Source organism: Taudactylus pleione, unplaced genomic scaffold, assembly GCF_031769625.1.
Source record: "Taudactylus pleione unplaced genomic scaffold, aTauple2 ptg000494l, whole genome shotgun sequence".
In the NCBI taxonomy this organism is placed as follows: Eukaryota; Metazoa; Chordata; class Amphibia; order Anura; family Myobatrachidae; genus Taudactylus; species Taudactylus pleione.
The window spans coordinates 939,915-959,546 of NW_028284896.1; the positions used below are offsets into that span (position 1 = coordinate 939,915).

General features: G+C 45.9%; 1 protein-coding gene across 2 annotated transcripts in view; it reads right to left on the reverse strand.

The window, feature by feature from the left end:
- The window catches only part of LOC148502522 (transmembrane protease serine 3-like), a 103,666-nt gene that overhangs the window by 34,154 nt on the left and 49,880 nt on the right, over positions 1 to 19,632 (reverse strand). For both annotated transcript variants that reach the window (XM_088449741.1, XM_088449742.1), the window contains exons 4-8: positions 17,203 to 17,320; positions 14,770 to 14,883; positions 13,432 to 13,575; positions 12,311 to 12,455; positions 8,224 to 8,346 (exon numbers count right to left, since the gene is read on the reverse strand). In XM_088449741.1, the coding sequence (XP_088305867.1) occupies positions 8,224 to 8,346; positions 12,311 to 12,455; positions 13,432 to 13,575; positions 14,770 to 14,883; positions 17,203 to 17,320 (644 nt within the window). The remainder of the gene's footprint in view (positions 1 to 8,223; positions 8,347 to 12,310; positions 12,456 to 13,431; positions 13,576 to 14,769; positions 14,884 to 17,202; positions 17,321 to 19,632) is intronic.

Below are 19,632 nucleotides of genomic sequence, written 5' to 3' on the forward strand. Positions count from 1 at the left end.
AAAGGTTCGTTCCCATGTGCTAACACACTTGTAAAGGTACGTTCCCATGTGCTAAGACACTTGTAAAGGTACGTTCTCATGTGCTAACACACTTGTAAAGGTACGTTCCCATGTGCTAACACTCTTGTAAAGGTACGTTCCCATGTGCTAACACTCTTGTAAAGGTACGTTCTCATGTGCTAACACTCTTGTAAAGGTACGTTCTCATGTGCTAACACACTTGTAAAGGTACGTTCTCATGTGCTAACACACTTGTAAAGGTACGTTCTCATGTGCTAACACACTTGTAAAGGTACGTTCCCATGTGCTAACACTCTTGTAAAGGTACGTTCCCATGTGCTAACACTCTTGCAAAGGTGCGTTCCCATGTGCTAACACACTGGTAAAGGTACGTTCCCGTGTGCTAACACTCTTGTAAAGGTGCGTTCCCATGTGCTAACACACTTGTACAGGTACGTTCCCATGTGCTAACACTCCTGTAAAGGTTCGTTCCCATGTGCTAACACTCTTGTAAAGGTTCGTTCCCATGTGCTAACACACTTGTAAAGGTACGTTCCCATGTGCTAACACACTTTTAAAAGGACGTTCCCATGTGCTAAGACACTTGTAAAGGTACGTTCCCATGTGCTAACACTCTTGTAAAGGTACGTTCCCATTTGCTAACAGTCTTGTAAAGGTACGTTCCCATGTGCTAACACTCTTGTAAAGGTACGTTCCCATGTGCTAACACACTTGTAAAGGTACGTTCCCATGTGCTAACACTCTTGTAAAGGTACGTTCCCATGTGCTAACACTCTTGTAAAGGTACGTTCCCATGTGCTAACACTCTTGTAAAGGTACGTTCCCATGTGCTAACACTCTTGTAAAGGTTCGTTCCCATGTGCTAACACACTTGTAAAGGTACGTTCCCATGTGCTAAGATACTTGTAAAGGTACGTTCTCATGTGCTAACACTCTTGTAAAGGTACGTTCCCATGTGCTAACACTCTTGTAAAGGTACGTTCCCATGTGCTAACAGTCTTGTAAAGGTACGTTCTCATGTGCTAACACTCTTGTAAAGGTACGTTCCCATTTGCTAACACTCTTGTAAAGGTACGTTCCCATGTGCTAACACTCTTGTAAAGGTACGTTCCCATGTGCTAACACACTTGTAAAGGTACGTTCCCATGTGCTAACACTCTTGTAAAGGTACGTTCCCATGTGCTAACACTCTTGTAAAGGTACGTTCCCATGTGCTAACACTCTTGCAAAGGTACGTTCCCATGTGCTAACACTCTTGTAAAGGTTCGTTCCCATGTGCTAAGACACTTGTAAAGGTACGTTCCCATGTGCTAAGATACTTGTAAAGGTACGTTCTCATGTGCTAACACTCTTGTAAAGGTACGTTCCCATGTGCTAACACTCTTGTAAAGGTACGTTCCCATGTGCTAACACTCTTGTAAAGGTTCGTTCCCATGTGCTAACACTCTTGTAAAGGTACGTTCCCATGTGCTAACAGTCTTGTAAAGGTACTTTCCCATGTGCTAACAGTCTTGTAAAGGTACGTTCTCATGTGCTAACACTCTTGTAAAGGTACGTTCTCATGTGCTAACACACTTGTAAAGGTACGTTCTCATGTGCTAACACACTTGTAAAGGTTCGTTCCCATGTGCTAACACTCTTGTAAAGGTACGTTCCCATGTGCTAACAGTCTTGTAAAGGTACTTTCCCATGTGCTAACAGTCTTGTAAAGGTACGTTCTCATGTGCTAACACTCTTGTAAAGGTACGTTCTCATGTGCTAACACACTTGTAAAGGTACGTTCCCATGTGCTAACACTCTTGTAAAGGTTCGTTCCCATGTGCTAACACTCTTGTAAAGGTACGTTCCCATGTGCTAACAGTCTTGTAAAGGTACTTTCCCATGTGCTAACAGTCTTGTAAAGGTACGTTCTCATGTGCTAACACTCTTGTAAAGGTACGTTCCCAAGTGCTAATGTACTGTACTGGGGCCACATTGCCACACCCTGAGCTTGGTAAAGGGAAGACACTGATAGAATCAGACATCTGGGCAATATGTACATGTGTGTGTGTATTTTGTAGGGATGTGCAGGCTCGGATAGGTTCGAGTTTGCACGTGGAGTTCGGATTTTTCCCTCCAAAAAAACGGAACTCAGAACGAGGCAAAACGTCATCTTACATGGACGAACATCATCATTCCTGGACAAAAGTCCAGGAATGATGATGTTCGTCCATGTAAGATGACGTTTTGCCTCGTTCTGAGTTCCGTTTTTTTGGAGGGAAAAATCCGAACTCCACGTGCAAACTCGAACCTATCCGAGCCTGCACATCCCTAGTATTTTGTGTATGAAATGGAATAATATCAAAGAACCTAATGGAGGATTAAACCCAGGGGTGTATCTATAATGGGTGCAGGGTGTACGGTGCACACGGGCCCATGGGTTCAAGAGGGCCCACACTGTACACCCTGTGACCGTTTATTCAATACTTACCTTTCTGGAGTCCCACATCGGCTTTAGCAGTGCTGTACAAATCACCGGCAAAATAGTGCAGAGCCCGTTTTCCCCGGCGTTTTGCACATGCTCTCTAATCTATAAAGTTTCTAAACTCTCTAATCTATAAAATTTCTACTCTCTAATCTATAAAGTTTCTAAACTCTCTAATCTATAAAATTTCTAAACTCTCTAATCTATAAAGTTTCTAAACTCTCTAATCTATAAAATGTCTACTCTCTAATCTATAAAGTTTCTAAACTCTCTAATCTATAAAATTTCTACTCTCTAATCTATAAAATTTCTAAACTCTCTAATCTATAAAGTTTCTAAACTCTCTAATCTATAAAGTTTCTAAACTCTCTAATCTATAAAGTTTCTAAACTCTCTAATCTATAAAGTTTCTACTCTCTAATCTATAAAGTTTCTAAACTCTCTAATCTATAAAGTTGCTATTTTTTATGATGTCTATCATAAAGATTTCATCCTTGATGCTTAATTGTCTCCGAAATTTGCGCATTCATTTTAGATTTCTGTTCCAGTATGGTTTCCAGCGTGTAAACTACATGTAAAAACACCATTAAAAAATAATGGGAAATACCCTATTGAAAGTCTCATTAATACCAAATAATGCTGCTCTTTGTCTTAGTATTTGCCTGGACTCCCCAGCAGCATTAATTGGATTTTTATTACATCGATAGCGATACTGATGGCTTCAACTGAGAGTTTAATTAATTTGCACTGTGATCATGCTGAACATTGAAAGCTCCCACTGCAATTACAGTAATGAGATAGCAGTGAACTGTCTACATTGAGCATAATCAAAGTAATTACAAATAAATTACTCACCTAGTTAAAGACTTCAGAATCACTAATCATATGGGGAGAAGACGAGCAACGCTGCTGGGGAGTTTCAGGCGCATAGACAGCCATGCAAATGTTCTCATTCATTTCAATGGGCTTAGCAGCATACCTGGAGAAACATCATTGAAAAGAATGGGGCCATTCATTGCAATGCTTGTATCTGTTTTCCTTTATCTCACTGAGTTTTGAAAGGAGTGAAGAGAGTCTTGATGATTTTTATTTATATACTAAATTGATCTTTCATCGATTTCCCCGTTCCATGCTTATCACTCAAAATTAGACGCACCTTGGTCTGCACTAATGGTAGACGAAATCTGTATAGGATTGAGGATAGATAAGATTGATGGTTTCTGCAAGGTGTTTGGTATATGACAGCCTGTTTGCTGAGTGAATGGTTTGTGTCAGGTGGTCAGTTCATCCTATAGGCAGAGGGATAGGACGAGTTAAATTGAGGATATATAAGGCAGGGTTAGAGGGCAGCTCAGCCTCTTTTGCAGTGGAATTTCGTAACCCACCATCCCACCCACATTTAAGTTGTGTTACACTAATCTGCTTTTTTCCAATTTAGGTGAGGCACAGCGCAACGGGAGTTCGCTGCAACTCAGTGGCTTTAGGTGGCGTAAGACAACTTTGTGGGGGCACTGTCCCTCATTGCCCCTGGCGAATTTGTCCTTCTCTTTGCGGGGGGACCCGGGTGCTGTTTTTGTGCGAAAGCACCTCGGATAGGCCCAGGAGGGAAGTGAGACTCTCGCATCGTTAGTACGTCTTGAAGGGGGGTCGTTTAGTCGTCCTCCGAGTATTGATCAAGGTGAAAGCTAGAACTGAGTTGCAGCGTCTCTTGGCCACCCTGGTTAGGTTGATTGAATTTAATTTATAAATAAAAAGCTGTGACCTTTTTAGCCAAGATCTGGTGTCCGTGTCTTTATTTATTTGTAACTTAAGTTAAGTAAACTAATCAGGTGTTAAGGTATTGTGAAGCAGTAAACCAATGCAGATCTTAAGTTGTGTGATTGAAGTACAGCTCAGTGTGAGTCAGGGCCCACTCCTTTTTATGTTCTGTATCGCTCCTGAGGCTTTTACTGCAGTACTTGTTGTCTGTGTTTCATACATCACACACAGAATATCCAAATATATGTGTCATATTTAGGGGTGAGCAGGTTCGGATTTCTGAAAGGGTGGTGTAACCCACAAAGTGCACTACTCTCCAGCAAAAATAAAAAAATATTTTCTGTGTTTTTGTGTGCGCTTTAGCCGCACGTATATATCAATATAACATAAATGGAGGACCAAACTTTCTCCGATAAAAATAAAATAGGGAAAGATCAAGAACCACTTCCTCCTAGAGCTGTTGCTGCTGCTGGGAGTTGTTCATCATCCCAGAGAGGAAGTAGGAACATCACTACTTTTACTAAACAATTGACCCTCCAACAGTCCCTAACGATGAGGATGAAGTACGACAGCAGTCATCCTGAAGCAAAACGTATAACTGAGGCCTTGACTGCTATGTTGGTGTTAGACGTGCGTCCGGTATCCGCCATTAGTGCAGTGGGATTTAGACAATTGATGGAGGTAGTGTGTCCCCGGTTCCAAATCCCGTCTAGATTCCACCTGCATCCTCAAAGCAGCAGCGACAAGCGTGCGTCTGTCTGTTAAAGGGTGGTGACACCCTCAAAGTGTGCTACACAAACAATAAAAATATTCTTCTTTTTTTTTCTGTCTTTGTGAAATGTGTGGGCTGTAGCCGCACCTGCATCCTTAAAGCAGCAGCGACAAGCGTGCGTCTGTCTGTTAAAGGGTGGTGACACCCTCAAAGTGTGCTACACAAACAATAAAAATATTGTTCTTTTTTTTTCTGTCTTTGTGAAATGTGTGGGCTGTAGCCGCACCTGATTCCTTAAAGCAGCAGTGACAAGCGTGCGTCTGTCTGTTAAAGGGTGGTGACACCCTCAAAGTGTGCTACACAAACAATAAAAATATTCTTCTTTTTTTTTCTGTCTTTGTGAAATGTGTGGGCTGTAGCCGCACCTGCATCCTTAAAGCAGCAGCGACAAGCGTGCGTCTGTCTGTTAAAGGGTGGTGACACCCTCAAAGTGTGCTACACAAACAATAAAAATATTGTTCTTTTTTTTTCTGTCTTTGTGAAATGTGTGGGCTGTAGCCGCACCTGATTCCTTAAAGCAGCAGTGACAAGCGTGCGTCTATCTGTTAAAGGGTGGTGACACCCTCAAAGTGTGCTACACAAACAATAAAAATATTGTTCTTTTTTTTTCTGTCTTTGTGAAATGTGTGGGCTGTAGCCGCACCTGCATCCTTAAAGCAGCAGCGACAAGCGTGCGTCTGTCTGTTAAAGGGTGGTGACACCCTCAAAGTGTGCTACACAAACAATAAAAATATTGTTCTTTTTTTTCTGTCTTTGTGAATTGTGTGGGCTGTAGCCGCACTTGCATCCTCAAAGCAGCAGCGACAAGCGTGCGTCTGTCTGTTAAAGGGTGGTGACACCCTCAAAGTGTGCTACACAAACAATAAAAATATTGTTCTTTTTTTTTGTGTCTTTGTGAATTGTGTGGGCTGTAGCCGCACTTGCATCCTCAAAGCAGCAGCGACAAGCGTGCGTCTGTCTGTTAAAGGGTGGTGACACCCTCAAAGTGTGCTACACAAACAATAAAAATATTGTTCTTTTTTTTTCTGTCTTTGTGAATTGTGTGGGCTGTAGCCGCACTTGCATCCTCAAAGCAGCAGCGACAAGCGTGCGTCTGTCTGTTAAAGGGTGGTGACACCCTCAAAGTGTGCTACACAAACAATAAAAATATTCTTCTTCTTTTTTCTGTCTTTGTGAATTGTGTGGGCTGTAGCCGCACCTGCATCCTCAAAGCAGCAGCGACAAGCGTACGTCTGTCTGTTAAAGGATTACATCGGTGACAGCATCCAAGTAGGCATGTCAGACAGTCCGTACCTGTACTGGCAGGAAAAAGAAGCAATTTGGAGGACCCTGTACAAACTTGCTCTATTTTACCTGAGTTGCCCCCCTCCCAGTGTGTACTCCGAAAGAGTGTTTAGTGCAGCCGGGAACCTTGTCAGCGAAAGGCGTAGGAGGTTGCTTCCACAAAATGTGGAGAAGATGATGTTCATAAAATGAATTATCAACTCTTCCAGGGAGACCAGCCTCCAGAACGTACAGAGGGACCTGTGGTTGTGGATTCCAGCGGGGACGAATTAATACTCTGTGAGGATGAGGATGTACACAACACTGAAGAGGGTGAGGAATCGGTGGATGAGGAGGATGAGGACGACATCTTGCCTCCGTAGAGCCAGTTTGTGCAGGGACAGATTAATTGCCAGCTTGTTTTGTGGGGGCCCAAACGAACCAATCATTTCAGCCACAGTCGTGTGGCAGACCCTGGCGCTGAAATGTTTGGTTTGTTAAAGTGTGCATGTCCGGTTTATACAACATAAGGGTGGGTGGGAGGGCCCAAGGACAATTCCATCTTGCACCTCTTTTTTTTCTTTGCATTATGTACTGTTTGGGGCCTAGTTTTTCAAACTGCCATCCTGTCTGCCACTGCAGTGCCACTCCTAGATGGACCACGTGTTTGTGCCGCCCACTCGTATCTCTTAGCATAGTCATCCAGCTACCTCGATGCAACCTTTTGGACATAAAAACACTATTGTGAGGTGTGAGGTGTTCAGAATAGACTGGAAATGAGTGGAAATTAAGGTTATTGAGGTTAATAATAGCATAGGAGCAGAAAAATCCACAAATTCTGTGACTTTAGCTGTTTTTATGCTTTTTTTCAAAAAAATACAGATCCAAAACACAAAACCCAGAACCCAAAACACGGAAGGGTGGTTTTGGCAAAACCAATCCAGATCCAAAACACGAAGAAAGATCCAGATCCAAAACCAAAACACAAAAAGTGGCCGGTGCACACCCCTAGTCATATTACATAAATCCCTAGTGAGATTTCCCCAGGTTACACACAGAGCCTCACACAAACCAAATGAGATCCGGGGATGAGGCCTAACCCATATGCTAGCCTGAAGGTGTTTTGCAAAAAAAGAGGAAAGGGCCGCTATTTTGGGAAATAGTACTTACCTGCCCCAATCGGGATCTTCATCCTGTCGAGCATCCGCAGTCGGTATTTCAACCGCAGGCATTTCAATACTATTCCTGTCTCCACTCCCAGGCGTACCTGCCAACTTCCAGCTCCCTCCTTCCATGGAAGCCGGACAGCTCCTTCCAGGAGGGAGCTGCCCGGCTTCCATGGCGGGGAGCGTGTCGCAGCAAAAGGGGGCGGGGTGCTGCGATGATGCTTTGGGTGCCCCCTCTTCACAATGCAAATATTAACAACATTGTGAAGCAGGGGGCAGGGCCATGATGACACGATTCAGTCAACGACCTTCCCCCCCGCTGCGGGGGTTTCTAGTGTTGCTGCGGAGTTGGTGGGCGGATTGACACACGGTTTTCGGGAGGCTCCCGGCCGAATCGGGAGGGTAGGCAAGTATGCTCCCAGGCAGAGCATATACTACACTGCCGCCACTGCGTATATGTACAGGTGTGTGCTTTACCATACCGCACACCACCTGTGTTACCATCACACATTCCTAGCTGGATCTGTTGCAACTGTATCCCTGCATTGTATACCTGCTGCATTAACCCTGTGTTAACGTGCATCCTGTGTTCCACCTGGTTAATAAACCAATCCTGGTTAAGCTATTCATCGCGTAAGCTAACCTCTATCGCTGACATCTACACTATATCAACACCTATAGGTTCTGCCAATACAAACAGCTGTGTGATCAGTTCAGCATTGTTGTAACAGTAAAAGTTCTGTCAGTTTATGGAATGCCAGTAGACACACACAACTTACACAGGGCTGAGGAATCCCTCTAGATTAGCAGGTGTTCCGACGGTTTTATTCACCACAGCGAAAGATTCCAGACAGATGGGGTCTGTGGCACTAAGCGGCACAGGTGAGGATAATATTGTCTGGCTGTGAGAGGAAGCAAAGTATGGTCAGATTATACACAATGGCAGAACATAAAATAGTCACAGAGCAGATACTGCACATGCAGGCAGAGTCACAAATCCACAGAGTGAGGAGTGTGAGGGTACAAGAGGGATACTCTCACCCCCTCATCCCTCTTCTACCCTCACACCCTCATTTATCTTCTACCCTCACCCCCTCATCCCTCTTCTACCCTCACCCCCTCATCCCTCTTCTACCCTAACACCCTCATCCCTCTTCTACTCTCACCCCCTCATCCCTGTTCTACCCTAACACTCTCATCCCTCTTCTACTCATACCCTCATTCCTCTTCTACCTTAACCCTCATCCCTCTTCTACCCTCACCCCCTCATCCCTCTTCTACCCTCACCCCCTCATCCCTCTTCTACTCTCACCCCCTCATCCCTCTTCTACCCTCACCCCTTTCATCCCTCTTCTACCCTCACCCCCTCATCCCTCTTCTACCGTCACCCCCTCATCCCTCTTCTACCCTCACCCCCTCATCCCTCTTCTACTCTCACCCCCTCATCCCTCTTCTACCCTCACCCCCTCATCACTCATCTGCTCTCACCCCCTCATCCCTCTTCTACTCTCACACCCTCATCCCTCTTCTACTCTCACCCCCTCATCCCTCTTCTACTCTCACCCCCTCATCCCTCTTCTACTCTCAGAGGAATGAGGGGATGAGAGTAGAAGTGGGATAAGGGGGTGAGGGTAGATAAGGAATAAGGGGGTGAGGGTAGAAAAGGGATGAGGGGGTGAGAGTAGAAGAGGGTGTTAGGGTAAAAGAGGGATGAGGGTGTTAGGGTAGAAGAGGGATGAGGGGGTGAGGGTAGAAGAGGGATGAGGGGGTGAGAGTAGATGAGGGGGTAAGAGTTGAAGAGGGATGAGGGGGTGAGGGTAGAAAGGGATGAGGGGGGTGAGGGTAGAAGAGGGATAAGGGTGTTAGGGAAGAAGAGGGATGAGGGTGTTAGGGAAGAAGAGGGATGAGGGTGTTTGGGTAGAAGAGGGATGAGGGGATGAGGGTAGAATAGGGATGAGGGGTGAGAGTAGAAGAGGGATGAGAGTGTTAGGGTAGACCAGGGATGAGGGGGTGACAGTAGAAGAGGGATGAGGGTTTTAGGGTAGAAGAGGGATGAGGGGGTGAGGGTAGAAGAGGGATGAGGGGGTGAGAGTAGAAGAGGAATGAGGGGGTGAGGGTAGAAGAGGGATGAGGGGGTGAGGGTAGATGAGGGATGAGGGGGTGAGAGTAGAAGAGGGATGAGGGGGTGAGGGTAGAAAAGGGATGAGGGGGTGAGGGTAGAAGAGGAATAAGGGGGCGAGGGTAGAAGAGGAATAAGGGGGTGAGAGTAGAAGAGGGATGATGGTGTGAGGGTAGAAGGGGGTTGAGGGGGTGAGGGTAGAAGAGGAATGAGGGGATGAGAGAAGATGAGGGATGAGGGGGTGATAGAGTAGAGATAGCCTTACTATAAAGTAGAGAAAGCCCTACAATAGAGTAGAGTAAGCCCTACTATAAAGTAGAGAAAGCCCTACGATAGAGTAGAAATAGCCCTATGACAGAGTAGAGATAGCCCTATGACAGAGTAGAGATAACCTTACAATAGAGTAGAGATAGCCTTACGATTCGATAGAGTAGAGATAGCCTATGACAGAGCAGACATAGCCCTACGATTCGATAGAGTAGAGATAGCCCTATGATAGGGTAGAGATAGACCTATGAATGGTAGAGTTAGTTCTACAATAGAGATAGCCCTATGATAGAGTAGAGATAGCCCTACTATAAAGTAGAGATAGCTCTATGATAGGGTAGAGATAGCCCTACGATAGTGTAGATAGCCCTACGATAGAATAGAGATAGTCCTACTATAGAGTAGAGACAGCATTATGATAGGGTAGAGATAGTCCTATGATAGAGTAGAGATGGCCTACAAATGGTCCTTTGATAGGGTAGAGATAGACCTACGAATGGTAGAGATAACCCTAAAATACAGTAGAGATATCCTTAAGATATGGTAGCGATAGCCCTATGATAGAGCGCTGTCTTGGAGTTATCCTGGACTCAACCCTCTCATTCAAACCACATATCCAGAACCTTTCACAGTCCTGTCGTTTCCATCTCAAAAATATTTCTAAGATCAGACCCTATCTCACCCAGGATGCTACAAAAACCCTTACACACTCACTGGTCATCTAAAGATTGGACTACTGTAACCTCCTATCTGGCCTCTCCAAATCCCATCTCTCTCTTCTCCAGTCTATCCTTAATGCTGCTGCACGGCTTATCTTCCTCTCCAAACGCTCTACATCTGCCTCCCATCAACTACAAGCCCTCCACTGGCTCCCCTTCCTTTTTAGAACCCAATTTAAAGTTCTCACGCTCACTTACAAAGCCCTCACCCAATCTTCCCCCATATACATCTCTGATCTCATCTCCCTTCACTCTCCTCTCCGCTCTCTTCATTCAACTAATGAATGCCGCATTTCATGCAAGCTGATTACTTCCTCCAAATCCGGCCTCCAAAATTTTGCCCGCACTGCTCCCCACCTCTGGAACTCTCTCCCACTCCCCATCAGACTCTCCACCTCTTTGCAATCCTTCAAACGAGCTCTCAAGACCCATTATTTCATCAAAGCCTTCCAGCTGTCATTCTAACTCCCTGATACATACACCTTCCTCCCCATCTGTGTCATCCCTGTTTGTCTTCCCCTCCCCTTTTAGAATGTAAGCTCTTATGAGCAGGGCCCTCTAACCTCTTGTACTTCTCCCTACTTTAGTTTCATCTACTTCTTACTCACCACTAGGGCACCTAACACTTGGCTGCTTATGCTCTGTTGCTTATCTGGGTGTTATGGTCACTAATGTAGCAATATATATTATCCATGTCCTGTATTGTATTGTTCTGTAAGTCGCTTGTCTACAACTTGTTTATGTGCTTTGTAAGGCGCTGCGGAACATTTGTGGCGCCATATAAATAAATGATAATAATAATAGACCTACGACAGAGTAGAGATAGCACTATGATAGAGTAGTGATAGCCCTACTATAGAGTACAGTTAGCACTATGATAGAGTAGAGATAGCCCTACGATAGAGTACAGTTAGCACTATGATAGAGTAGAGATAGCCCTATGATAGAGTACAGATAGCACTATGATAGAGTAGAGTTAGCACTATGATAGATTAGAGATAGTCCTACGATAGAGTAGAGATAGCTCCATGATAGGGTAGAGATAGACCTACGAATGGTGGGGACACCACAAATATTTAGTATCACCCTCATGTATGAAGGAGAGGCCGCATACCTGCTGTTATCCCTCCATTCCTGCTGACAGCCGCATCCCCCATAGGTTTCTATTACCAGCAGTCCGGGCACATCACCGCGACAGACTCCTTTCGCGCCCCAGTGCCAGCGGGTACCGGATAATACATTCCAGCACTATGATCGCATCTTGCAATGCATGGGCGGCAATAAAATGCCCTCAACGCATTGCAAATGTGATCATAAAAAAATGGGCCCCCTAATCCTAATGTGCCATAGGTGTATGGAGACAGATAGCAGAGAGTGAGGTTCACTGAGCAGCAAATAGGCCAGAGAAACCAGTCACAGAGAAAAGTAAGCGAGGACACAGCTGAGGGAATGGAACTTTGCGGAAAGAATGGTCACAGTGTACAGTGTGGGGCCCCGGCATCGAGTGGAGGCATTACATAAAGAAAGTGGATTGGCTCCTCAGATTTGGGTGTGGAGCTCACAGCCGACACTGATTGGATGAGCATGAAGCCACAGCGTAGAAATCGTGCAGTCATGGAGACAAATGGTAGAAACTAAATAGGGTTCCCAATGGAAAATAGAGAGCGAGATTCATCCAATTATACATGAAATGTTAGAGAACGACCACGAGAAAGAATAGAGAGCACAAGTCACGCAGATGGACAGACAGCCCCTGAGTACCTATTGAACCCCAGTTCTCGGCACACTGTCCAGCCGTGGTAGGTCTTCCAGCCCTGGTGACAGACGGTGTAATACCTGCCGGCGTTCACACTGTACAACTGCAGCAATGAGCGGCTCGTCAGCAGCAGTACTGGGTTCCTGTACTCTGACAATACAACCAGAGGGCACCGTTTTCATTTATAGAGTCAGGGATAGACAGTAAATATAAAAAACAAACAGTAGATATAAATAATAGCAATAATGCAATAATAAAAACTACAGACAATGATAATTTTCTAGATTGCAATGTAGGGGCAATGTGTGCTCCACAATACAAGGCATTGCACCATTGCTTGGTTACAGAGTTTGAAAATCTGCATGAGCCTATATTCAGTTAGGTAATTACTCATACATAATGTAACGAGCTAACTAACCACCGGGCGTCGGGATCTCCTACTGTCGGCCTTCCACTGTTGGGATTTGGGGCGATGTTGGCCCAGTGTGCATGACGGAGCCGGCTCCGTCGTGCGCATGCGCGAGACCCGGATAGCGACGGGCAAGCCGTCGCTCCGGGTCTCGTACCAAAGGGGGCGTGCTGTCGATGTTGAGTGACAGCACGCCCCCTTTGGTGGGCGTGCCAGGGCCGTGGCTGCCCAGACAGAGGCGCTCCCATGGGAACGCCTACCGTCTGGGGCCGGCCCCACTGACATCACAAGTGATGTCAGTGGGAGTGCCTTCAGCTCTGATAGAGCCGAAAGCTCTCCAGGGCTTGCGGCAACGAGACCCTACCACAAGGGTCTCGTCGCAAGCCCGATGGTCGCGATGGTCTTGACCATCGCGACCATCTTCCTGGCCGCTCGCTATAGCTGTGGGTGGTCACCCACAGCTATACGAGCGGCCAGGAGGCCGCTCTAAAAATTAAGAAGGACGGCCCTGATTCAGAGCGAGCGCTCTGTCAGAGCGTCCGGTTCTGAATCAGGGCCTTGAACCGGCGGCTGTTGAGCCGTCGGTATTTCAACCCCATCCCTCATCAAATCTGGCTTCCTTAGCATTGCTAATCATTAGTTCAACAAATAACACATTACTCCCAACACTGCATGTATTAAGAGGCTAGCACTGCCAGGCATTACCGCCTTCCTTACCGCTGGCCAGGGTCCGGTTGCTTGGCTGTCTGCTAGGTGGGCAGAGGTTGGCACCGTCGGCAGGGGAGCAGTTTAACGATGGAGCACAAGTCTCGAGGTAGTCTGGACAGGCTCGCTGCACCACCGGGTGATAGAAATACTGCACTGCGGAAGCGCATATTGTGTTATACAGGCAAACATGCTTAGACATGACATTTTAGAACACGCACAGGTTTAAAGCGCACCTGCTGCCTATATACGCACTGAAGGCAGCCATTTTGTTGCCTGAACCAATGTTCAGTCATTCATTTACTAAGAACCAGTAATAGCTCTGATTCCTTATAGATAGATTGCAGTCTCAGGAATATTGCTTCAGTCCGCAAAAGTGCCTCAGTTATATAGCAGGTGTCCCATGTATTGATAGGCTTATAGTTGCCCACATTTACTGTTATTGCAGGCTGCTCCTATATCTGGCAGTCAAGAGGAATTTAGCCTAGAAAGAGGGCGTGTCCTTGCTTAAAACGGGTGTGGTGAGAGCGGGGAAAGAGTAGATTGGGGAGCTGTTTTGGGGTATCTCAGGGGGAAATTTACCAAAGCTTGGAGAGAGATAAAGTGGGGGAAGATAAGGTACCAGCCAATCAGCTTCTGTCTTGTTCCAGGCAATGTTTGAAAAAAGACAGCTAGAATCTGGTACTTTATCTCTCTCCAAGCTTTGATATATCTCCCCCCAAGTCACGGCCTCATTCGTTCTCCAATTGAGTATATTATGAAGTATAAATGATTACCAAGTAAAATAAATAAATACTTCTAGGATACATTCCCTGAATACTGGCTAAACAAAATGGAACCCTGTACTGCAGTGAAGGGTCACCTGATATACACTTCTAGGGCCTCACATTACTCTTAATCTCAATAATAGATTAAATCAACGCATTTAATCAAAGAAGGAAAGAGACGCCTATCTGTAAGGACGTATCAGCTGGCATTGTATACCACTATTACACTCTATAATAAACACATCTGACAGGAAAGCAGCAAGAGAGGGTTCGAGGGCTGAATACGGCCCTATGGCCATCCATCGTCGCTCTGATCTGTGTTGGCCTTGTCTCATGGAACGATAGCATGTAAGGAAGTAGCCTTTTCCTTGGATATTTTAGGTGAGATAAAGGGGGAGATCTATCAAATCTTGTAAAGAGATAAAGTACCAACCAATCCACTTCTAACTGTCATTTATCTGGCACAGCCTATAAAATAACAGCTAGAAGCTAATTGGTTGGTATGAGCAACTTCTCCATTTTGTCTCTCTCCGAGGCTTGATACATCTCCCCCGAAGGATGTATGGATATTTCTCTGACTTACAGATGAGAAGGATTGACAGAGCCGCTGCTACGACAGACAGGATGATGGAGATATAGATGAGGATTCTGGAGACGTGCTGCAGGGAACACAGGGATGGCTTCTCAGACCCAACATCTGCACCAGAAGACAAAGAGCCGTGTTACACTATTCACACTCACATAAGCTACCAGACGCTCCCTGGGCACTGAGAACATTCCCTTGCTCTAAGGAGTTATACCCCAGAGTCCAGGGGGAGCTCACACAACACCACCAGAAAAATGGCGCCAATGTCATTTTCCTGGAGCTATTGCGTACTAGATTCTGGCACAGGGTCAGGGTCTTCAGAGTATACACAAGCTCAATTTTTTTTTTTCAGGGGGAATGGGGCCTCACAGAAATTGCACATAGGCCTTATCCTGTCTTTAAAAAATGCCCCGACTCAAAGGCTAGAGTTGTGGGGTCAGACACCACCTTTGAAGCTAGCTATCAAACCACATTATGAAGACAGAACACCAACACAAGCAGCAGGTTTTCTCGTGGTAGGCTACTGAAGCTGGTGAGAGGACACCACCATCCAATCACAGCCTAGCCTGCTGCATTTACTATGGGGACAATATAACTAGCCATGATGTATGTGTGGCAAAGTTTTTGCAATCCAAGGACGTTGCATGAAGTTTTGCCAATGATAATCGGAGCACAGTCCAATTAGAAGCATCAAATCGCGGGTATCATACAGGTATTACAAGTAAACTCTGCAATGTGGGATCTATGTGACGTGTATGAAAGAGTTGGGAAGTTATCCTAAATACCACAAAAGTGTTAAAGGAGAACGGAATGATTGCATAAGAGTGTAGTGTTTTAAACCTCGACGCTGGGGGCTGGCTTTTGTGTCGTCAGGTGAAAGTGTTGTCCTATGGTAGTTTGGGAGTAATTGTCTTTAGCTGCCTTAGAGCTTTGTGAGGCTGGCCTAAGATAATGCTTCAGAGGGCACAATCCCTTTTAGGCCTTTTGAACTTTGCCTGTAGGGTCATCCCCATAGGCAGGGTTTTTTTGCAAGAAGCTTATGAGGGCCACGGCTGGGGTTGCGAAGCCTCATCATTTAATCCAGCTATCATCTGAGATTAAAAGTGACCTCTCTGTTTGGGTTTCTTTCCTGGAGGTATTTAATGGTATTAGGCTCTGGCTTTCCCCACTCGTCAAAAACTTTTCAATTGCAGCTGTGACGTGGCGGGGTCTTCAGGGTTCAGACGGTACCTAAATGGATCCTGGTGCGTGGCACCTTGACTGGAGGAATGGACATGGACGGATCTAGCTACAGATCTCCAGCTTCTAAAACCCATGGTGGCATGTCACTCTGAATTGGGTCCCCTATTTTTTAAGATGTTTTTATCGTTTTAATTTTAAACTGTGTAGACATGAGCAGGACGCTGACTTCCCATTGCTGTGAACGTTATTAAATCTTTTCAGATTAATAAGGGTGATTCAGAGGTGGAGGTAGGCAAAGCATGCGCCCGATGTTTCTCCTTTACACATGCGTCCGAGAAGCACGGCGAATGCGTCCCAATGTTTACCGCCAGGAGACACAAATCGAAATTGCATGGAGATCCATGCAATTTTAATGGGCGTTTCTGGCTGGTAACTGGGGGTGGGGGTAGTCAACAGTTGCAGGCGTGTCAGTGACTGCGGCTACAGACGCACAGGGCGTTTCAGAGAGGTACAGAGCACTGGGATCTTGAGTGGCAGCATCCCGTACCCAACCCACTGCAGCATTAGCATTTAGTGGCAGTCGTGGCTACAATAGTGTGCCTCTCTAATGGTGCGTACACACGGAGTGATATAAATGAGCGATTTGAACGATAACGGTATCGATATCGTTGATATTGTTTATTTTTAGGTCCCTACAAACTCACCGACGACCAACGATGCGTGGCCATGCATGGACCATAGCGATATCGTCCATTGGCTGTGCATGCAGGTCAACTTGCTCTATATCGAGCGAGTTACTATAGGGACCAACGATCGCGGGTCGTTATAGTGGTTGGTAGGTATATGGTGTGCTGGATGATCGATATCGATCGTCCCGCACACCCGGGAGATCGAACAACAATCGTTGACGATCGTCCCGTGTGTACGCACCATTAATCAGGCTGTGGCTCTTCAATTTCATCAGGTGCCCCTAATATTGTATTAGGCCAGGGAGAAATCCCACCATAAACTTAAATAGTTTGTTATAGGTGAAATTAGTTGTTAAAAAGACTGCTCACTACATTAAGTGTAATCAAATTAATTTTGTTCTTATTTCAGTACGGTATGTACTATAAAAAAAAAAATTAGGACAATTTAAAAAAAAAAAAAAATTTACTTATCAAATATCCATAAACACAAATGTGTGTCGTTACCCCATTCCTCTGTCCGCACCATAAATCCCACTCGCCCCTCCTGCCCCAAGCTCACTGTGGTTTTGTTGGTCGGTCACTGTAGAGATAATCACAGCAGCTTCATCCACCACCGACTGTACTGTGCGCCCACTGGCTGGCATTTCCTCTCCAGGGCTGTTAGAGGGAGCCACATCCTGCAAAAAAAAGCAGGCCATGGCGGCACACACAGGGACGTTACCACAAGCTCCTTCCCATCAGAATAATTCATTTATTTATTGAATTGGGAAATGTAATAACCAGTAGACATGTCTGAACCAGTTTGACTAATTGATACAAAAATCCAAACATTCAGCGGAATTTCACAAACTTTTGATCAAATAAAAAATTTGAGAAACTCAAACACTTTCACCTGTTGCAGGGTAAGGGGGAGGGTTAGGGTGCAGGGAGGGTGAGGGTTAGGGTGCGGGGAGGGGGAGGGTTAGGGTGCGGGGAGGGGAAGGTTAGGTTTAGGCACTAGGGGGGGGAGGTTAGAGTCAGGCACCGGGGTGGGTTAGGGTGCAGGGAGGGGGAGGTTAGGGTGCGGGGAGGGGGAGGTTAGGTTTAGGCACTGGGGGGGGAGGTTAGAGTTCGGCACCAGGGTGGGAGGGTTAGGGTAGGGAGAGGGGGAGGGTTAGGGTGCGGGGAGGGGGAGGTTAGGTTTAGACACTAGAGGGGGGAGGTTAGAGTCAGGCACCGGGGTGGGAGGGTTAGGGTAGGGAGAGGGGGAGGGGGAGAATTCTGACATACAAGTGTCGGTATTCTAACCCTGTCGGGATGTTGGAGTCGGGATTCTAACCACAAGGAAGGATCCAGCATTTCGTATGCATCATGGACAGCAACAGTACTGCCCCCTGCTGTCCTGAGATAGCTATCACCATCTCAGGATGTCGTTAGCTACTGTATAGGTGCCTACAGCAAGAAAGCTGTAATTAATAAAATAATTTTTGTTTTAATTACTTTTTTTTTATTTCATTGCACACATTATTCATTTCTTAAATTCAATTTGGGTTTCTATTTCCAATGCACATATTGGAGACTTCAAACCGGTTCACGCTAGAGATGAGCGGGTTCGGTTCCCAGAGAACCGAACCCACCCGAATTTAGCATATCTGAGTCAGATCCAAGCAGACTTGGAGGTTCCCGCCTTACTCGGTTCTCGAAACCGAGGCAAAACCATAGAGACGGAAATCTTGCGGTTTGCGAGCTTTCGTCTCTATGATCAATGTAGTATATAGGGACCACGCAACAGACGCCATTTCACTCCGGCTGTGGAGACTGAACAGGGAGGGTGGGTAGTGTAGGGCTGGGAGAAGTGCTGGTGCTATCTGCTGTGTCCTGGGCTGGTGCTGATCCATTCTGGTCTCTGGTCATGGTGCTGTCACTGTCACTGTGCTGTCTCTGCTGATCCATTCTGGTCACGGTGCTGTCACTGTCACTGTCACTGTGCTGTCTGCTGATCCATCTGGGCTGTCTGTTGTGTCCTGGGCTTGTGCTGTGTTCATCTCTGGGCCCAAGTTCTGGACTCCAAAAAAAAAAAGTAAAAAAAAACAAAACAGTGGCCCTCATTCAGAGCCACTCGCTATTTGCAGTCGTTCATTCTAAAACAAGGGGTGGCTATTCAAATGAACCGTTCGCTGTTTGCGGTCTGTTCACGCCTCTAGGTCTGAACGAGCGAACAAAACTTGCGTTCGTTTTTTGGAAAAATACGCCCCCTGGCCGCTCGCATCCTACGTCATGTCCGCTATTTATTAGATTAATCGAGTACATCGACTAGGGTATAAACTGCTCGCTATTCTTGTGGTTGGTTTTTGCTACCACAATTTTGCGAGCAGTTCTGGCTATAAAAGAACCCAGTGACGTGTGTCAATGATGCTGCTGTTTTAAATATGCACACCCATAAAACGCCCGTTTTGACCTTTAAGCACGCCTGCGATCGGATCTCCACTCCCCGTTTTCAAGCACCTTCCCCTGTTACCACCCACATACGCCTCTTTCTGTCACTCAAATTATCAGGCATTCGCTATTTTGCGAGCACATGAATTTCGGACGCACTGACTGGTTCGCGCATGCGTATTACGATCCGTACGCATGCGCAGTTGGGCAAACATCGCTCGGAGCGAACGAGCTGCCACTTACGAGTGGCTCTGAATCAGGCCCAGTGTCTTTATTTTATTTTTTTGTGGTGCTCGTGGGTGTTAGGCTTAACCGCAGTAGCGCACAAGAGCCAGCCAGTGCTGCCCGACTCCAGTCGTACGCAATAAAAAAAAAAAAACAATACAAGTGTCTTATATAGTTATATTTTTTTCTTCTGTATGTGCGTGGGTGTTAGGCTTAACCACATTAGCGCACAAGATACAGTGACTCCAGTCGTGCTCAAACAAAAGAAAAAACAATTAACGTGTCTTATATATTTTTTCTTCTGTGTGTGCTTGTGGGTGTTAGGCTGAACCACAGTAGCACACAAGAT